Here is a 17,941-nt window from a genome sequence, read left to right as displayed (position 1 = left end):
TGCAGCTAAAAAGTTTATCTCGTGCATCCAAACAGTTCTATTCTTAAAAGGTAAAGGTAAAGGGACCCCTGACCATTAGGTCCAGTCGTGACCGACTCTGGGGTTGCGGCGCTCATCTCGCATTATTGGCCGAGGGAGCCGGCGTATACCTTCCAGGTCATGTGGCCAGCATGACAAAGCCGCTTCTGGCGAACCAGAGCAGCACATGGAAACGCCGTTTACCTTCCCGCTGTAGCGGTTCCTATTTATCTACTTGCATTTTGACGTGCTTTCGAACTGCTAGGTTGGCAGGAGCTGGGACCAAGCAACGGGAGCTCACCCCGTCACAGGGATTTGAACCGCCGACCTTCTGATCAGCAAGCCCTAGGCTCAGTGGTTTAACCACAGCGCCACCTGGGTCTATTCTTACCCAATCCTTTAAACTGTTAACCGGCCCTCCCTTGGAAGCAAGCATATTTATAAATGCAAGAATGTGCAAAAATTAGTATAACAATTTTCAGTGCCTTACTTTTTTTTATTAAAGAAACTTAAACCAGGTAAGGAATGTGTGTTATTGAGTTTCACATCTCAAAATATTTACTGATACTCCAATAAATTCAAGTACAGCTTTTAATTTGCATATAGAACACTAAACATCAGCAAAAGATTCTGGTCAATCCCTCTCTCCCAGCTCCTTGCTCAGAAAAGCATGGGAAATAGCCTCACTTTTGTGGAGCACTTTGAAAGTGAGAAAGTATCATTCCCCCTCCTGTGGGAGTGCAGACACACCAATTTCTGCAGTTTATGTACTCGCTTTAGCATATTAAAGAGAAACACAATTTATACTAATAAATGTTAAGTCAAGAAGAGAACAGTGTGTACCGAACCTATTTTATGTTTGGTGTTTTGGCACATACAGTACTTCTTTGCAGATTATGCAACTTAAAAATATCGTTTTATTTCATGCAAATAGCAAGTAGAAAGTTCTCTCCAGAGTCATCAGTACCTTAAAAGAAAATTTTATGCTTATGACAACTCAACAGCATATAAACTACTGTATATGTAATATAGGGCATCATATTAGAATTCAAGTATGTATTGCCGCTTTTTATTGAATAACGTGGTAGCATTTGTGACTGTAGCCAACCTTGTTGCTTAGACTTGTTAAGAGTGTTTCTAGCTTCAGGTTAATAAGTGCCAAGTGTATACTTTCAAGCCTCCCCTCACATCCCTTGTTTGTTTATTTTATTGGAATGGCTATCTAAGTGGAGATACTTTATTAAATGATACGCTGTTTTAAAATAAGCAAGTAATTGGTTGAAGTGTCTTTACTGAGACAAATCCAATGCTAAACTTGAAGTGCAAAATGCTTCTGGGGACATGCCAGAGTGTTCCTTGTACGAGCTATAGCATTTCATACAGCCTTGCCAAGAAGAAATTAAATCAGCCATTACTAGAACTGAAGATTAATATCCAGCTGCTGGTATTCAGAGTTAGTGAACTACTGTTTGAGGAATGGAGAAGTATTTATATGCAACCGACCGAAGCTTCTAATGGTAATTTCCTAACTGTATAATTATCTCAGGCCTTTTGGTAGTCAGCCACTACATGTGCCTTTCTGGCACTAGCTTGATAGGCTGAGGGTCCTTTTTGTGAAGAAACAGAGGCAGTACAGATTTTATTTTGGCAATTGGATGACAACAGATGGAGGACTTAGAGTTCTGGGTGCCACATAAAGCCCAACAAGCTTTTGAGAAGGTGGTTTTGTTTTGCTTTTTAACCATAACTGCAATATGAGGTATAAGAAGCAGGTAAAAGTGACTCTATGCAGCTCCACTTGCTGTTAAGGAGCATAGTAGTGTAATAGGATCACAGTGAAATGTCCTTACAATGCAGTGCCATGCAAAGGACACAGTAGGTGCACTTGCACTTCTGCAAAGTCGTGCACAGCTTGCAAGTACAAAAACTACATCACTGGAGGTATGGAAGAATGACTTTGCCGGTCAGTGTCCCGTTCCCAATATCAAGATCACCTCCCTCCAAAACTATATGCTACAGACCTGAGTTTTAAGTCAAACTATGTGCCCCTGCCCTTCACCCATCCATGTACTGACCTCTGCCATCAAGACAGAAACACTTCTCTCCAACACTGCTCATCAGAGACAATTCGTCAATGTACAGCCCCAGCTTCCACAGGACAACATGTGGTACAGACTGATCACAGAGACAAACTGCAAAGCTCATCTAAGGGAGGAAATGTGCATTTTTCAAAGGTATTATGTATTATGTCTGCATAATAAGAAATGTTGGAAAACATCAATCTGCCACCTTGAGGGAAAAACCCCAAAAGCAGGGAGAAGCAAACATGATCACTTACCAACAGAACAACCCTCTCCTCCCACTCTCAAATCACACAAGCCTATGATTATGTGATTACCCAAACTATACCTAGCTATCCAAGCCTTCAAGGCGACAGACTGTGCTTCAGAAGAAGTAACAGAGTGCAGCTGACGTTCATAGGTCTATAGGTAGATAATGTATACTGCTGCAACATAATATTTAATTGCATCTGTCTGCAATACAGTACTGTCTTTAACTTCTCAGATTCCACTGCAACCTAGAATAAGGCTATCATATGTATTGACACACCCTAACAGCACCCTAGGGGTCACAAATGAATTGGCATGTTAAGTCAAGTTTAATCCTACTGAACTGTCCGTTCTTTGATACCAGTGGTTTGTGGACTAATCTGCTTGCTTTCAGTTAAGAATATAATATGCAATGAGTACTTCATCCTTCTGACAAACCAACATTGTAAAGCAAAACAGGTAACAGAGAAGATTAAAGGGATTATAGCACAATTGCATCAAGACCATACTGTGTCGAATACTAATTTAAAGCCAGAAAACTCTTATCAAAAATCTGACTTTGAAAAATACTCCCTTGCCTGATCACCTGTGCTTTGTTAAGAAATGTTTCTAGGTGACAAGGTAGGGAAGGTTTCAAGAAGTTGGTTGTTGTTTTTCCCTTTAGGCCATATATGACTAACAGGGACATTTAAGGCAGGTGATCTAATATAAATGTTTGTAAGCAAGTAAATTTGCTGGATCCTATGGTCAACAGAGTATTAATATTAGCAATAGGATTTCTTACCCGCCCTTCACCATAAGATTCCAGAGCGTGTTACACTATACAAACGCAAAATTAAAACCACTCTGAATAATTTAAAGCATGAAAACAGCTGTGTTTTTAACTCTAATAATGGCTCCAAAATTAGCTTCCAATAAACAGCAATTTTGCAATTTCCTCTTCAAGCCAGGTTTCAACATTTGTTCATCACTTTTTAGAACCAATATCAACAATACTCTTGAGAGTCCCATGGACTGCAAGAAGATCAAACCTATCCATTCTTAAGGAAATCAGCCCTGAGTGCTCCCTGGAAGGACAGATCGTGAAGCTGAGGCTCCAATACTTTGGCCACCTCATGAGAAGAGAAGAATCCTTGGAAAAGACCCTGATGTTGGGAAAGATTGAGGGCACTAGGAGAAGGGGACGACAGAGGACAAGATGGTTGGACAGTGTTCTCGAAGCTACGAACATGAGTTTGACCAAACTGCGGGAGGCAGTGCAAGACAGGAGTGCCTGGCGTGCTCTGGTCCATGGGGTCACGAAGAGTCGGACACGACTAAACGACTAAACAACAACAACAATCAACAATACTAGTTTCTGTAATCAGCTTCACTAATAAGCAGACAAAAATCATGATCATAAGACTTCAGTCTACTGTAACTAGAGTGAACACACAATAAACACTCAACATGGACTGTATGAAAACACAATATACTGCAAGGTAGCCTAGTGGAAAAAGATGGGGAGGAAACGATACATAGGTTTGACATCTGAAGAATAACATTCAGTTGGTATACAAAACATATCCTCAAAATATTTCTGTATATGTCACTCTTAACCCCATTCTACAGAAAGGAGGAAGAAGTCGGGGAATAGTGACTATAAAGCACATACCAAAAAAATTAACTATTCTTTTTATCAAGCCCCCCCCCCTTTTTGGCTCAATTCAAGCATCTCACCATGCTAGAACATGGCTAAGGAAGCTTAACTGTAGTTTTCCATAATGTCGAAAGAACTATCTATAGTTACAAAATCCCACAAAACTATCATTTTAAATATTTGTAGGCATTCTAACATTTCCTCCCTCCCATGTCTCATAAAACTTGATTGTTTTTTATAACATTTTATAACACTTGACAGTTCCAAGAACTTTGCCATTTTCATTAATGGTTATAAACCTGCCTTGGTCTCTCATGGATATAAATTATATTTCATTAAAATTCTCTCTTTCAAAAATGTTGCACACATATTAAAATACACTTAAAAGCTTTCAAAACAATCAGTTAACTACCACCTCACTTCTTTCAAATAATACCAACAAAAGCTGACTCAATCCTCAGGTGGCACAATGGGTCAGTGAGTCTGGCTGTTAACCGGAAAGCTGGTGGTTTGAGGCTACCTAAGGATGGCCATTGACAGGAATTCTGCATTGTAGAGTTGGACTAGATGACTCTCGGAGTCCCTTCTACCTCTACAATTCTATGATTCCATTATTGTTTTGCAGGGCCTCCCTACTCATACTGGTAAAGGTAAAGGTAAAGGGACCCCTGACCATTAGGTCCAGTCGTGACCGACTCTGGGGTTGTGCGCTCATCTCGCATTATTGGCCGAGGGAGCCGGCGTATAGCTTCCAGGTCATGTGGTCAGCATGACAAAGCCGATTCTGGCAAACCAGAGCAGCACACGGAAACGCCGTTTACCTTCCCGCTGTAGCGGTTCCTATTTATCTACTTGCACTTTGACATGCTTTCGAACTGCTAGGTTGGCAGGAGCTGGGACCAAGCAACGGGAGCTCACCCCGTCACAGGGATTCGAACCGCCGACCTTCTGTTCAGCAAGCCCTAGGCTCAGTGGTTTAACCACAGCGCCACCTGGGTCCCTACTCATACTGGTACTTTATTTTAATTAGTGAATGTCTATTAAAAAATTGAAATGCCATTATACATTTACAGATGGCAATATTTCTGGATTGTATTTTTAAATACTTTACTGAAACCAGCCTTAAAGTAATACTAATTATATATTTACAATAAAAATAAAAAAATAAAAAATTGTCCAGTAGCACCTTATAGACCAACTAAGTTTGTTCTGGTATGAGCTTTCATGTGCATGCACACTTCTTCAGATATACTGAAACAGAAGTCTATTGAACTTCCTGTAAATTAGTTTGTCAACAAAGAGACAAAAGGAGTTGTCAAGGAGCCACTTGTGGAGGAAATTTTCACCACACTTTTAAAATGGGTTTCATGAGAGGCAATTAGGATCAGGGAAAGATTATCTTTGTACTACAGTATTTGTAGTACAACCCCACTTCCATAATATAATTCTGGTGCCACTCTCTTTACTTTATCTTCAACCCATTTGCTGGTAGTAGCATATGGCATCAAGCCTACAAAACCCACCTTTGCTGCGCTTTTTTTGATAGAGATTTTCATTAGTGGCTCCATGTGCTTTTGCTTGCCCCAATAAATTTCAATATTTTCTTTTTAAACATTATTTTAAATGTAAACAGTTGGCTTTGTTCTACTTCCAAAAGGTAACAACTCAATTAATTTCAGTGGGTCTACTCTGCATGGGACTTAAATTAGATGCAATCCTGAGTGTTTATCAGCCCTACGGACAACATTTTATTTCTTCACCATAAATAATATGTTAATACCAACACATCAAATCAGAACTCACGTAAGATTCACTACAACTATATCTAGTATCAAAACACTCTATACTGCAATATATATGAACTATCATGGGGAGCCACTCATCTAACAGGGTTGCCCCAGCCACTCTGGGTAGCTTCCAACAAATTAAAACATCCAAACACATATGCTCTGCTTCTAACATGTTCAAGTTTAGCATTTTCTGAATTGTTGCATCATTGTTGGAATTGTATAACTGGTTTCAAATGAAACAGCCTAGATTCTCCTTATTTTACAGCAGGAAAGAGGTCTTAATGGAGGTAATATATGCTCACCTTTAAGGCCAATTCACATACCCCCAAAAGTAACTAATGTAAAGAAGAACATTTCTAGTCTTCACAAGTATGTGTAAAAGCTATATAAGAGTAAACTCTAGGTTCTGTATGCAAGATAGCATCAACTCAACTCTTTTTCTTCTGAATCTTTTTCTTCTGTTTTCCTTATTTATAATGCTGTTCAAATCTCTGAGTGTTTAAGAAACATTTGCAAACCTAATAAACAATATTTCAAAAAGTATAAAATAAAACATGGGCTATAAATTTTTTTGCTATGCCTTTTTTAAAAATTTAACATGAAAGTGCAATCATATGCACAATTCATATTTGTACAATATTTACATAATGCCATGTGCAACATCGGCTGTAAAGATCACAAAGAAGGATAATCTAAAATTGCCAGGCTTAATCCTGATTTTACCTCACCCTAATGATTAAAAAATGGTTCAGTACTTACCATAATGTGATTGAAATGCCTGTGGTTTTACGACCTGATTACAGTGGTTACACATCACCAAATAGAAATCATCATGAGCTGGGCATAGGCCAAATATTGGCATATCTAAAATAAAAAGACAAAGGGTATGTCTCACAAGTATTCAAAATGGTGGTACAAGAATTTATATAAAATAACCATGTAATGTCGCTGTAGGTGAATAACAGACGGAGTTTCAAAAGCTACACGTGGGAGTGGAGAAATGAATACTCAATAGTTATGGAATTAAGTATTGCAACATATCTACTTCAGAGTGAATACAAAAATAGCTTATTGACAGTCATTATCTATAGGTACTTGAATATAGAACTGAGTTTATACTACTTTAAGAAAAGCATTAGAAACTAGAAAGAGCACATATTCTTTCTTTTTTCTTTTTTAGTAAATTGCACACAGGTTGAGAAAAGTTATTAAACATTTCTAAGGCATTACTCAAAGGCATAGGAATTTAACTGCTAGCAAAAATTTCGTAGCAAACATGCATAGGATCAGACTGCATACATTTTAAAGGCATAGCTTTAACTAGACAGCGTTATGTATCAAATAGTTCTATTTAATAGGATATTATATCCCAGCCATCTGGTACCACAGATCTAGAAAACACTTACAAAAGGGAGTGAAAAAACTGAGCAGAAAATCTGGCTGTACGATGACATTTGGACAAAATAATAAACCTTACATGTAGGCTACTATTATAATAGACTTCTAAATTGGAATAGTGTTTCTTTATTATCTCCCTGACAACAAACAGAGGTAATATGCTAGAAAATCACCTTCAAAATGGCTTCCTGCTATGTTAATGAACTAGTGGGCTCATCCCCACTTTCATACCTGCAAGAAGATCAAAAGTCCCGGCATTTAAACAAGCCACTGTTTGCTTGCGTCCTGGGAAAGTAACTTCAGTGCTGCTAACACAGTGGTTTGACTTCACCCCCAGAAGTACATTCCATTGCTCTCTAGAGACAAACAGATGCCAGTAACAGCAGTTTGCCACAGTGTATGAACTTGGGGAAGCTGTTGATTACTGAACAAGCCAGGATCTGAAACCAGGCTCTGAAGCTGGTTTGCTCTCACAAAGTAGAGTTTGAACGTTCCTTGCTTCTTCCTTGCAGGTACAAAGATGAAAGGGGTGAGACTGAGCCTAAGCCTGAGGCAGGAAACCATGGTTTCCAGTTACCGGTATATTTGAATCATATAAATTCAAAGCACAGGCTGCCCTGGCACTAAATATACCAATCAATATCATTTTAATCTGGATAGCAGGCTGTACTCAGCAATTAAAAACCGTTTTAAGATATATGGACAGCTAAATCATATTTCTTCAGTTTGCAAGACAGCCTATGCAGTAAGGGCCAATCATTATCAGTTTTGTAACAACAGCTTAGCTTTTCTACAGAACATCATAAAGTACATTCCGTGGCAGAATGACATTTATAACTACCATTGTATGGAGAAAGAACAAACAAAACACACAGTCAACGAGTCTGGACCTCCAAGCATATCTCTTTTGGAGGTAGAAAACTATTTTCTCACTCACAGCATATCACTTATTGATGCAAGGAATCTGCAACTGAATACTTGAGCAAAGGTTCATAGCCAGATCAGTCACAATGCCTCAACCAAGTGGACCGTGTCCACCCCGCTACTACATTCATGTAGAGAACAAGATCTTATGAATGGGTTGCCATTCTGAAAATTTATTGCCTGGTTATTTAAAAAACTCTTGGAATGGTGTTGGAATACCATGGAAACTGCTTGTTTACAAGTATAGCATAGTTTAACAGTAAACAACATGAAAATCACTTGCCTTGATTCTTAAAATTTAATTTTTAATTCTGATTTAAAACAAAGTTGCACTTCAACTTGACATTTCCAATCTCAAGTATTGAAACTATTTTGGAAAGGTGTATCAGGCGGCTTCCTGGGTTGCTAAAATGTATTATGCTAGCCTCCATAGCACTCAGAATCAAATTTTAACCTTTGTGACTTACTGTAAGCAATGAAATTATTTGAGCACATCAGTTTATGAATTTTTTATACCATTAATCTCAACCCTTTCAGCCATGGGACCAACCTTTAACTCAAACATGAATTTCAAGACGCCCCCCCCCCTTTCCCCCCTACATATTTGTATGGTGGTAGTGCTATGGTTGCAACCCACCTTGGATTAGGCTGTGAACCTGTGGGTCCCAATCCAACACCTGAAAATCAATGCTTTATGTCCCTTGTGGGAGCTTAATCCTGGAGTCCTAAATGAGATTATGGGCTCCTTTGTCTGGTGGCCAAAATTTGCAATACCAAGAAAAGCAGCAAATGGTAAATTTCTTGGGTAGCATCTAATGGTTGCATGAGTGCTTTGCAATCTATGCAAGTGACTGCTATCTTTCCCTCCTCCGGTCCCCACAGCCCCCCCCCCCGAACCAACCAAAAACTCTGTCCAGAGTGACACTCCTCCAAACAGTGGAGTCTGTGTCATATAGGGTTGCTGTGGGAAGGCAGAGTTCTCTGAAACTGAGCGGAGGGATCTTGTGTCAGCAGAGCTCCCAATGGAGTAAAATCCCTCTGCCCAATTTCAGGCAAATACACCTCCTACACACACACACACAACACACAACACACAACACACACACACACACACACACACACACACACACACTGCATGTCATTTGGGGGTGGCAAACCCACTAGAAAGCTTAACAGAGGGAAAGGCCCCAACCACTGGCCAAAGAGCCACCAATTGCTATTCAAGAAAGAACACTGACTATTTCAGGCTAGATATTAAATACCCACAGATCATTTTTTCTGGCCTTCAAAAACTAGCCTCCCTCTACTTTTTCCTTTATTTCCCTTCTCTCTATCTTTTTTGTTACTAATGTGTATTCTGTTCCCTGCCTCCCACCAAATCCTGATTTGCTCTGAACCACAGTTTCCCCTGTTTTTGATGTAAAGGTAAACTATGGGTAACTAATCCATAAGAAGTCTTCAGTTGCAGTATGTGCAGAAGAGAAGGGGCTGGGCAAGGGTGGAGGTGAGATTTTTGCTTATGTCCAAACCAGGCCTTATTTCACTTTCAAATCACTTTTAATCTGAATACCAACTTTTTATATTGCTGTACAAAAGGCGGTTTGTGCTGGCTTGGGGGGTGGGGATGTATTGTAAACTATCCTAAAATAATAAGGTATGGTATATAAATCCCCCCATAACACCTTTGCTTTCAACAATTTATGTTACCAACCAATACAAATACCAAGACAATTACATTATATAAGAACAAAAAGTTCAGCAGTGAACAAACATTCTAAATGCCAGCCTAGAAAATCTGTTTCCTGCTATCTAAAATCTGGAATGAAAGCAGTTTAGGCAAGTCTCTACAGGAAGTGAATTTCATGGCGCTGTGGTCTAAACCACTGAGCCTAGGGCTTGCCGATCGGAAGGTTGGCGGTTCAAATCCCCGCAATGGGGTGAGCTCCCATTGCTCGGTCCCAGCTCCTGCCAACCTAGCAGTTCGAAAGCACGTCAAAGTGCAAGTAGATAAATAGGTACCACTCCAGCGGGAAGGTAAATGCTGTTTCCGTGCACTGCTCTGGTTTCACCAGAAGTGGCTTAGTCATGCTGGCCACATGACCTGAAAAAACTGTCTGCGGACAAACGTCGGCTCCCTTGACCAGTAAATTGAGATGAGTACCGCAACCCCAAAGTCGTTCGCGACTGGACTTAACTGTCAGGGGTCCTTTACTTTATAGCTAGTAGGTTAAACATGGGGCATGATGTCTCCTGAGTTTTACTCTAAAATTTAGGATGGATTGAAATCAAGAAAAAAATACGGTACTAGAAGTCACATTTCCCACTATACAATTCATACATTTCCTAAATAACAATACGCATTAGCTGCCATATATTAAAACACACCAGTCTAAAACTAGATAAAGCCTTTATGGTACCTAGGGGCATAATCCAAAACATGCTGTCATACACCCCTGTGCCATCGGCACTGCATAAATATATTTCCTGGGAGACAAGAGGAATACAGTAATTGAGAAATTAGTAGATTTCCAATTAGGATTACTGCATATATCCAAAGAGCCACAGTAACAGGGATCCATCAAGCCAGTGGGCCTGTGTGCAACCACTGCTCTTTAACTCCAAATTTGGAGATAGAGACAGACACTCTAGGGAGCCTAGCACCCAAATGGACAGGCCCAGCCCCTTTCTTTTGACAGCTGAAAGTGAAGGCTTGGGCTTGTTTTGGTGTTGGGGTGCAAGGTTCCATTACCTCCACCATCCATCACCAAGTCAGCCAGCCCCAGCTTCACTTTTCAGAGTGATGTTTGTTTTTAGCACTGGTCAGGCAAGTGCTCTTGAGCACCCCCAAAACTGAGTGTCAAAGTGTTTAGGAAACCTGTTGAAACTGCTGTCAATCAATTACATCTGCTAATTATACCAGATAGACTTCTAAGATAATGATGAAGAATCCTTCTCTATACCACAAAAGGTAGGAAGAAATAAACTTATATTCAAACAAACAACAAAACTATTCAGCTAGTTTACAGATTAATGATGTTACATAAACCGTCGTCTTTCATATAAGGACAGTTTAAAAAAAGAATTCTAGACTGCTGCAATGCATTGCTACTCTAGAATTCACATTTTAAAAGGCTGAGTATTATATACTTTCAGAATTCCAATAAAACATTCAGCATATTTGTCTGACCAATTGTCTCAGGAAGAGAAAGTATCCTACTGCAAATGGTATGTCCAAGAAGACAACTGATCAATACGATAACTCATGTATGATAAGTAACACAAGAATACCAAGACTTCAAAAAAATATGTAATATAAAAGAAAGCAGATCTCATGAGTTAGCATACATGTTTTATCATGTTGATCAGTTACCTTTCTGAAATTCAGAAGGCAATGCTGGTACAGAAGATTATACAAACACGATATTTAAATCCATAAAAATTAGTTAAAATGAAATAAAACAGAATGCAGCAATTATGTTAATCACTATATTAAAGCCAGAAGTAATGAGAAGTCACGTATCTAAAAGGAGAATGTAGGGAGCTCTAGAATCAGTTGTGTGGTATAGAAAATATTTCATACTATTTCTCTATAGAAAAAAAATCCACTTTTAGAAATGCATTGTTTCAAAACAGTGATTAGTAACATGATAGATGAACCCAGTATGAGTTAAACTTAGCAGCTGGAATAGAGATAATTTGTTTGTTTGTTTATTTGAACCCTGGGTGAGAACGAGACTTAGAGGGAGGGTGTGTCAGAAAAAAATTAATTGATATTGGTGTGTGTGTGTAACTTTATACTAATGTAACATTTTTATATGTAACTTTATTTTTGTAGTTACTGGTAGGTAAACCGTGTTGGTCTGCCGTCGAAACAAAATATGGTAAAAATAAAATAGAAAAATTCCTTCCTTTAGCACCTTAGAGACCAACTAAGTTTGTCATTGGTATGAGCTTTCGTGTGCATGCACACATTTCTTCAGATATTTTGTTTAAGGAGAGAAAATGGGAGATCTTTCCATCAGGCAAGAATCAATGCTTAGTGTTATGATGATTTCCACCACTGTTCTCCAAGCATGTAAAATCAGTAACTTTTCAGTAATTACAGTAATTCAATCTCAATCTCTCTCTCTCTCTCTCTCTCTCTCTCTCTCTCTCTCTCTCTCTCTCTCTCCCTCCCTCCCTCCCTCCCTCCCTCCCTCCCTCCCTCCCTCCCTCCCTCCCTCCCTCCCTCCCTCCTGCCTGGAGTGGAATCGCCAAGACAGTAGGATGGAGTTTTGTAAGCCTCCTTCCAGTAACTCCTGCAGCCAAGCTGGTGCCAAATGTACTGCTCTGCTTTCCTTTGGACCATATCAGTGTGGTCTTGTCATCTGGGCAGTCTTGTCATCTGGGCAGCCCAGAACCTCCATACACACTGCCCAAGCTTGCACTCCCAGGGAAGTCACTTTGGTGCTTTTATTGCAGCAAAAAGAACACTGGAGGCAGTAGTTACAAGTTACCGGTCTCTGCAGCCACATCAGGTGCTGAGATTCTCCAGCAGTTTGACCTCACTCCGGAGGCACAATCCACTGTCCCCCAAGACAGCTGGATGCCAACACAATATAAATAGTATATGCGTGTTTGAAACTTTTACAAACATTCCAATCAAAATAATTTCAAATGGTTTCCAGTTTGGATCTGGCATATGCTAGAAAGCAATGTCTGCATATATACTTGCATATATTCCATGCAATTTGGACCATACTGTTTACAAGCACTTTTGTCTTACGTCACACGTTTTCAGCTCATGTCTGCACAAACTGTAGTACAGCCTACAGGGTGTTTTTTCCTTCTAACAATAATCACTGCAGTCAAACTTGTCTGGCTAGTCCTATCAAACTGTCACACAAGGCAACATTTCAGGTGCCTCTCATTTCAAAATTGTTTGCCAAGCCTTAGTCCCATGAAGCTGGATACTTTGGGACAGGTTCTTAAGGAGTCCCAGAAAGCATTCCTTATTATCTGCACTGTATATAACTTTATGTGCGCCCATTCAAAATGCAACATGTTAAAATAATTCAAATCCACACAAAATAGCAGGACAATACACAAATGATATTAGCAATGTGAACCATAGTCCACGATTAATACACTATAGTTTAATAAAAACATTGTTTAGCATTATGTGTGAACCAGGCCATTATGGAAAACAGTGTGGTATAGTGGTTAAGAGCAATAGACTCGTAATCTGGGGAACAGGGTTCACGTCTCCGCTCCTCCACATGCAGCTGCTGGGTGACTTGGGCTAGACACACTTCTCTGAAGTCTCTCAGCCCCACTCACCGCACAGAGTGTTTGTTGTGGGGGAGGAAGGGAGAGGAGAATGTTAGTCGCTTTGAGACTCCTTCGGGTAGTGATAAAGCGAGATATCAAATCCAAACTCCTCTTCTTCTACTTGTGTGATTTGTTGTTAACATGCGATTTGTTGTTAACATTTTAAATAACATTTTAATTATTTTTTTCAGTTTATACATCTCAAAATAAACATTTTACATAACTGACTTCCCTCCTTCCCTTTTCATGGTTCATTTTACTTACCTATCATTCCTGCATATTTTACTATAGCCAATCTAATCATTTCTCCATTTAACATCCTTCAAATATTTACCATGCTGTTGAATTTATCTAAATGCTACCAGCAATTATATTCTAAATATTCCACTCCTCTTTGAATAAAGATTCTTCTTGCTCTCTTATTCTATAGGTTAAACCTACTGCTTCTACAAATTCTATCATCTTAAATTCCCAATCTTCCTCACTCTCCATATTCGGGCTAGCAAAATTCAAGCTGCTGTGTTGTGTACATAAATATTTTTTTCTCACAACTGGGAACTTCATACTTAAGTATTCCTAACAAATAGGCCTCAGGTTTTTTTGGGAAAGTTGTTTTAAATATTTTTTAAAGTCATTGTAGGTCATTTCCTCATAGCCTTTAACCTTTTTAACCACCCTGAGACCTCTGGGTATAGGGCGGTCTCTTCCTTCCATTTCTCTGCATTACCAGCACAGATCTGATCCAACTTTGTACATCTTGACCAACCAACTCGCTGTTAAATGCCATCTATCCATCATTTTCATACAAGTCTCTTTCAAAGTATTACATGCAGTAAATTTCAAATCATTCCTCCAGAATTTCTCCCAGAGCTTTAGGTCTATGTTATGCCCTATATCCATTGCCCAGTGTGTCACTGAAGCTTTAACTAACTTGTCTTTTGGTTCGCATTCTAATAAAAAGTTATACATTTTTGACAATTTATCCTTATTCCATAATAATTCTCTTTCAAACTGTGAGCTTTGATCTGGAAGCCCATTTTTTAAAAATCTAATTTAAACATTTCATATATTTGATGATACTGTAACCAATGTGTAATTTGGCTCCTTACTTCTTCCATTGGTTTCAATCGAGGTTCACTCCCTGTAAATTCCAAGAGATCTCTGTATGTAGCCCATTGTCTATCCATGTTAATTCTCTTGATTATTTGTCTTTTCTACATTTATTTTAAAACCTGCCACTTCTCCAAACTTTTCAATTTCATCTAAAACCTTGGGAATGCTTACATTAGGTTGTTCTACATTAGGGTTTACATTACATTGTTAGGGCCACATCATCCGCAAAAGCCTTTAATTTATAAGTTCTACAGCATGGGTAGGCAAACTAAGGCCCGGGGGCCAAATCTGGCCCAATCACCTTCTAAATCTGGCCCGCGGACGGTCCGGGAATCAGCGTGTTTTTACATGAGTAGAATGTGTCCTTTTATTTAAAATGCATCTCTGGGTTATTTGTGGGGCATAGGAATTCGTTCTTTCTTTCCCCAAAAAAATATAGTCCGGCCCCCCACAAGGTCTGAGGGACAGTGGAAAAGTTTGCTGACCCCTGTCTACACCCTACGATTCCTTGTGATCATTGGGCTGCAATATATACATGAAAATCTAAAAGGAGTTTTCCATTCACTTCAACAGAGAGGACAGCTTTAGGTGAGCAGTGCTGGATATCGTAATGAAAAGCAATGCCACTTGAGCAGGAATTCCTTGTGTTTTTCAGGTTTAAAATGTGGCTCTAGACTGCAGCATCAGTATTACTACTGTACAAAAATAATCTGTTCCGCAGGTGAAATACTTCAAGCCATTAACTGAACGCTTTGACTGAAGTCATGCTGTTATTACACATTTGGATAGCATTATTTGCATCTATGCAGAATTCTGCCAGCATCCCAGCTGTTTCAGGTCACCATCTCTACCCTGCTACCCTCTGCCAATTGGACACTCTGTTCGTTCGTTCTTGTTCAAGGACTAGCTTTGTTCTCGTTAATTTGTGACAAGCAAATCTAAGTAAGAGGCTGCACGCTTTGTGTTTAGATCAGATCCTTTTCTAAGAATTTCAAGTGCAAAGCAGAGTAAAGTGAAAGACTGACCTGCCTGTTAAAAAGGTCACATTTAACCTTTGGACCGCTGGATGCTCATGGAGTAGACAACTATTAGCAGTTTAATATGGTATGTGAACCCGAAATGTTGAAGAAAATTTCACCATCTGCATGCAGCTGGAAGATGCCAATATACAACTGATTGACTTATTCTATGTTGGATGGGTGGGAATTGGTTTCTTCATGCTACTTGTTAGGCAATTAATTAAATAATAATAATTATTTAAGCAGCTCCTGACATGACAGCAAAGCTGTCCAGCAGGCTAGAGTGAGCTAGAGTCCTGGTAACTCCAAGTGTTCCAAGTCATGTTCCAATCTCTTAAAAACTATGAAACAATATGTTATCTTCTGGAATCAGAGCTTTAGGAAACCCCCTCTTTTCCTCCTGCAAATGTGATGATTGTGTTGGAAAATGATAGGAAGGCAGAAAAAAAATAATTCTGACCTAGAGGTTCCAAGGTCCAATTTTGTGAGCAGTGTTGCCAAACAGGAATCACTTATTGACACTTAACTATACATATATTTTGAAAATACATGTGAGTGTTTAGACCCTGCCTTTAATTCTTCACTTGCTGCTATTTTTAGCAACCTCCCCTGGGTACCCTCTACTCTAATGAAAGAACGCAATACCTTGCAATGCTTCTGACCCATGTCAGAGCAGCACCAAAATACACTGCCAACACTTTCTAGCTGAAGTGGAAAACATGCTAGCTACAAAGTGACACTGGATGGACCATCCTGTTTCTAATCAGAATGTGATTTCAAGGAAAGTAGTATTAACATAGCTGAAGACCTTTTACACATTTATCTTTTTAATGTAAACAAATGTTAAAGGTAAGGTTGAAAATATGAAAGATATATAATCTGTTATATCATTTAAATGAAAACTTACAAACCCACCAGCTGTTTGTACTGCACCGAGGCCACATCAGCATGATTTTACTGAAAGGAAACATCTTTCCCCAGTTCAGAAAAATCTGTCAAATTAATCTGTTAAAATAGAAAGTGAAAGCTGCCGAAATCCTCCCTGCAGTAGCACCACAGGTGAAGCTGCAGCTTGATCTTATGCTGAACATCCATGTTTATGTTTACCAGAACATCCAAATTGGGCCACTGTAATTAGAGTGGGCGAGACCCAATCTAGTTTTGGCCAATACAACAATAATATCTTATCTGTACTGGTAAGCAAACAAGTCTATCTTATGGAGCAATGGTGCTCTAAACGTCCAGCCGCAAAAATGATTCACTGTGCACCAATTTTAATTTCCCAATATTGTTTCTCATAAAAAGGAAACTGCAATACGTTTTTATAAATTACAGAACTGTAACAATCTAGTCTCAAGATGCTCACAGCAGGGTGAAAAAGTCTAATATTTAAGAATTGGTTCAAACTACTAAGGCACCAGGGATGCTAAAAATAATAATCATATGGTGATATTAAGAATAGACAAAACAAGAAAACATAAGTCACCAAACAGCCAAAAGATTTTTAAAGAAAAAAGAAAAGAAAAAGTTATGTCTACTACTTTTTTGCTTGCAGGTTGGTTCAATGCTCTCTCTTTTTCTTTCTTTTTTTACTGTTCAATTATTTTTTAAAAAGCAAACTGGAAAATCATTTAGGAAAAGCAAAGAAGGTAAAAAAGGCTGGGCACTTTTGAGAGAATATGATTGCCATAATCAATGAGTATTCCAATACCACAAGAGAAACTAAACTCCACAGGACATGAAAAATGTAAACAGATATTCCACAATTAAAATAAATAAGTTTAAGTCTCCAAATTAGTTATAATCAAAGAAATGTCAGGTATAGTCCAGTTATGCTAGAAACTGACAAGGTGAAGCATAGATCAGGGCCTACTAATTTAACTTTGACATGAATTATAACAAACTATGAAAATCATAGTAATCAACCACCGTGAGAAGTCAATCCGCTTTCAAAGTTAACAAAGCTGATAAGGAGACTGCAGTGGACATAGGATACATTAGTTAGGATGAGAACAAAGCTCTGCACAATATTTCCTCAATAAAACTAGAGAAATTTGGCCAGCAAAAACTACAATAAATTAAAAAATAATTAATAGTAGGCAAACTGTTTTAAAGACCCATTTAAACGCCTCTGAAAATTATTTAGTTGGCCGAAGTGGAATTTGTTGTGAAAGCAATTATGTGCACTAAAGCTTCTTAAAAACCCAGTTTCCTACATGCACTGTAGCATCAGGGACAGTTCCCTGGCCAGAGCTCAGACATATGTACAAACTTCTGTAAAATTATACACCCAATGAACATGAGCACAATGAAGGACCCATTCATTCAAGCAAGCGGTCTTCCCACACACCACATGTGACTATGTAGCCAATCATGAATGTATCAAATCCCCCTTTGAAA

General features: G+C 38.9%; 1 protein-coding gene across 4 annotated transcripts in view; it reads right to left on the bottom strand.

The window, feature by feature from the left end:
* Positions 1-17,941, bottom strand: part of ATXN7 (ataxin 7) — a 97,706-nt gene that overhangs the window by 39,426 nt on the left and 40,339 nt on the right. For all 4 annotated transcript variants that reach the window (XM_035106748.2, XM_035106747.2, XM_035106749.2 and 1 more), the window contains one exon: positions 6,537-6,641. In XM_035106748.2, coding sequence (XP_034962639.2) covers positions 6,537-6,641 — 105 coding nt within the window. The remainder of the gene's footprint in view (positions 1-6,536; positions 6,642-17,941) is intronic.

The sequence above is a fragment of the Zootoca vivipara genome, chromosome 2 (assembly GCF_963506605.1).
Source record: "Zootoca vivipara chromosome 2, rZooViv1.1, whole genome shotgun sequence".
Taxonomy (NCBI): domain Eukaryota; kingdom Metazoa; phylum Chordata; class Lepidosauria; order Squamata; family Lacertidae; genus Zootoca; species Zootoca vivipara.
This window is presented reverse-complemented; position numbering and strand designations above follow the sequence as displayed.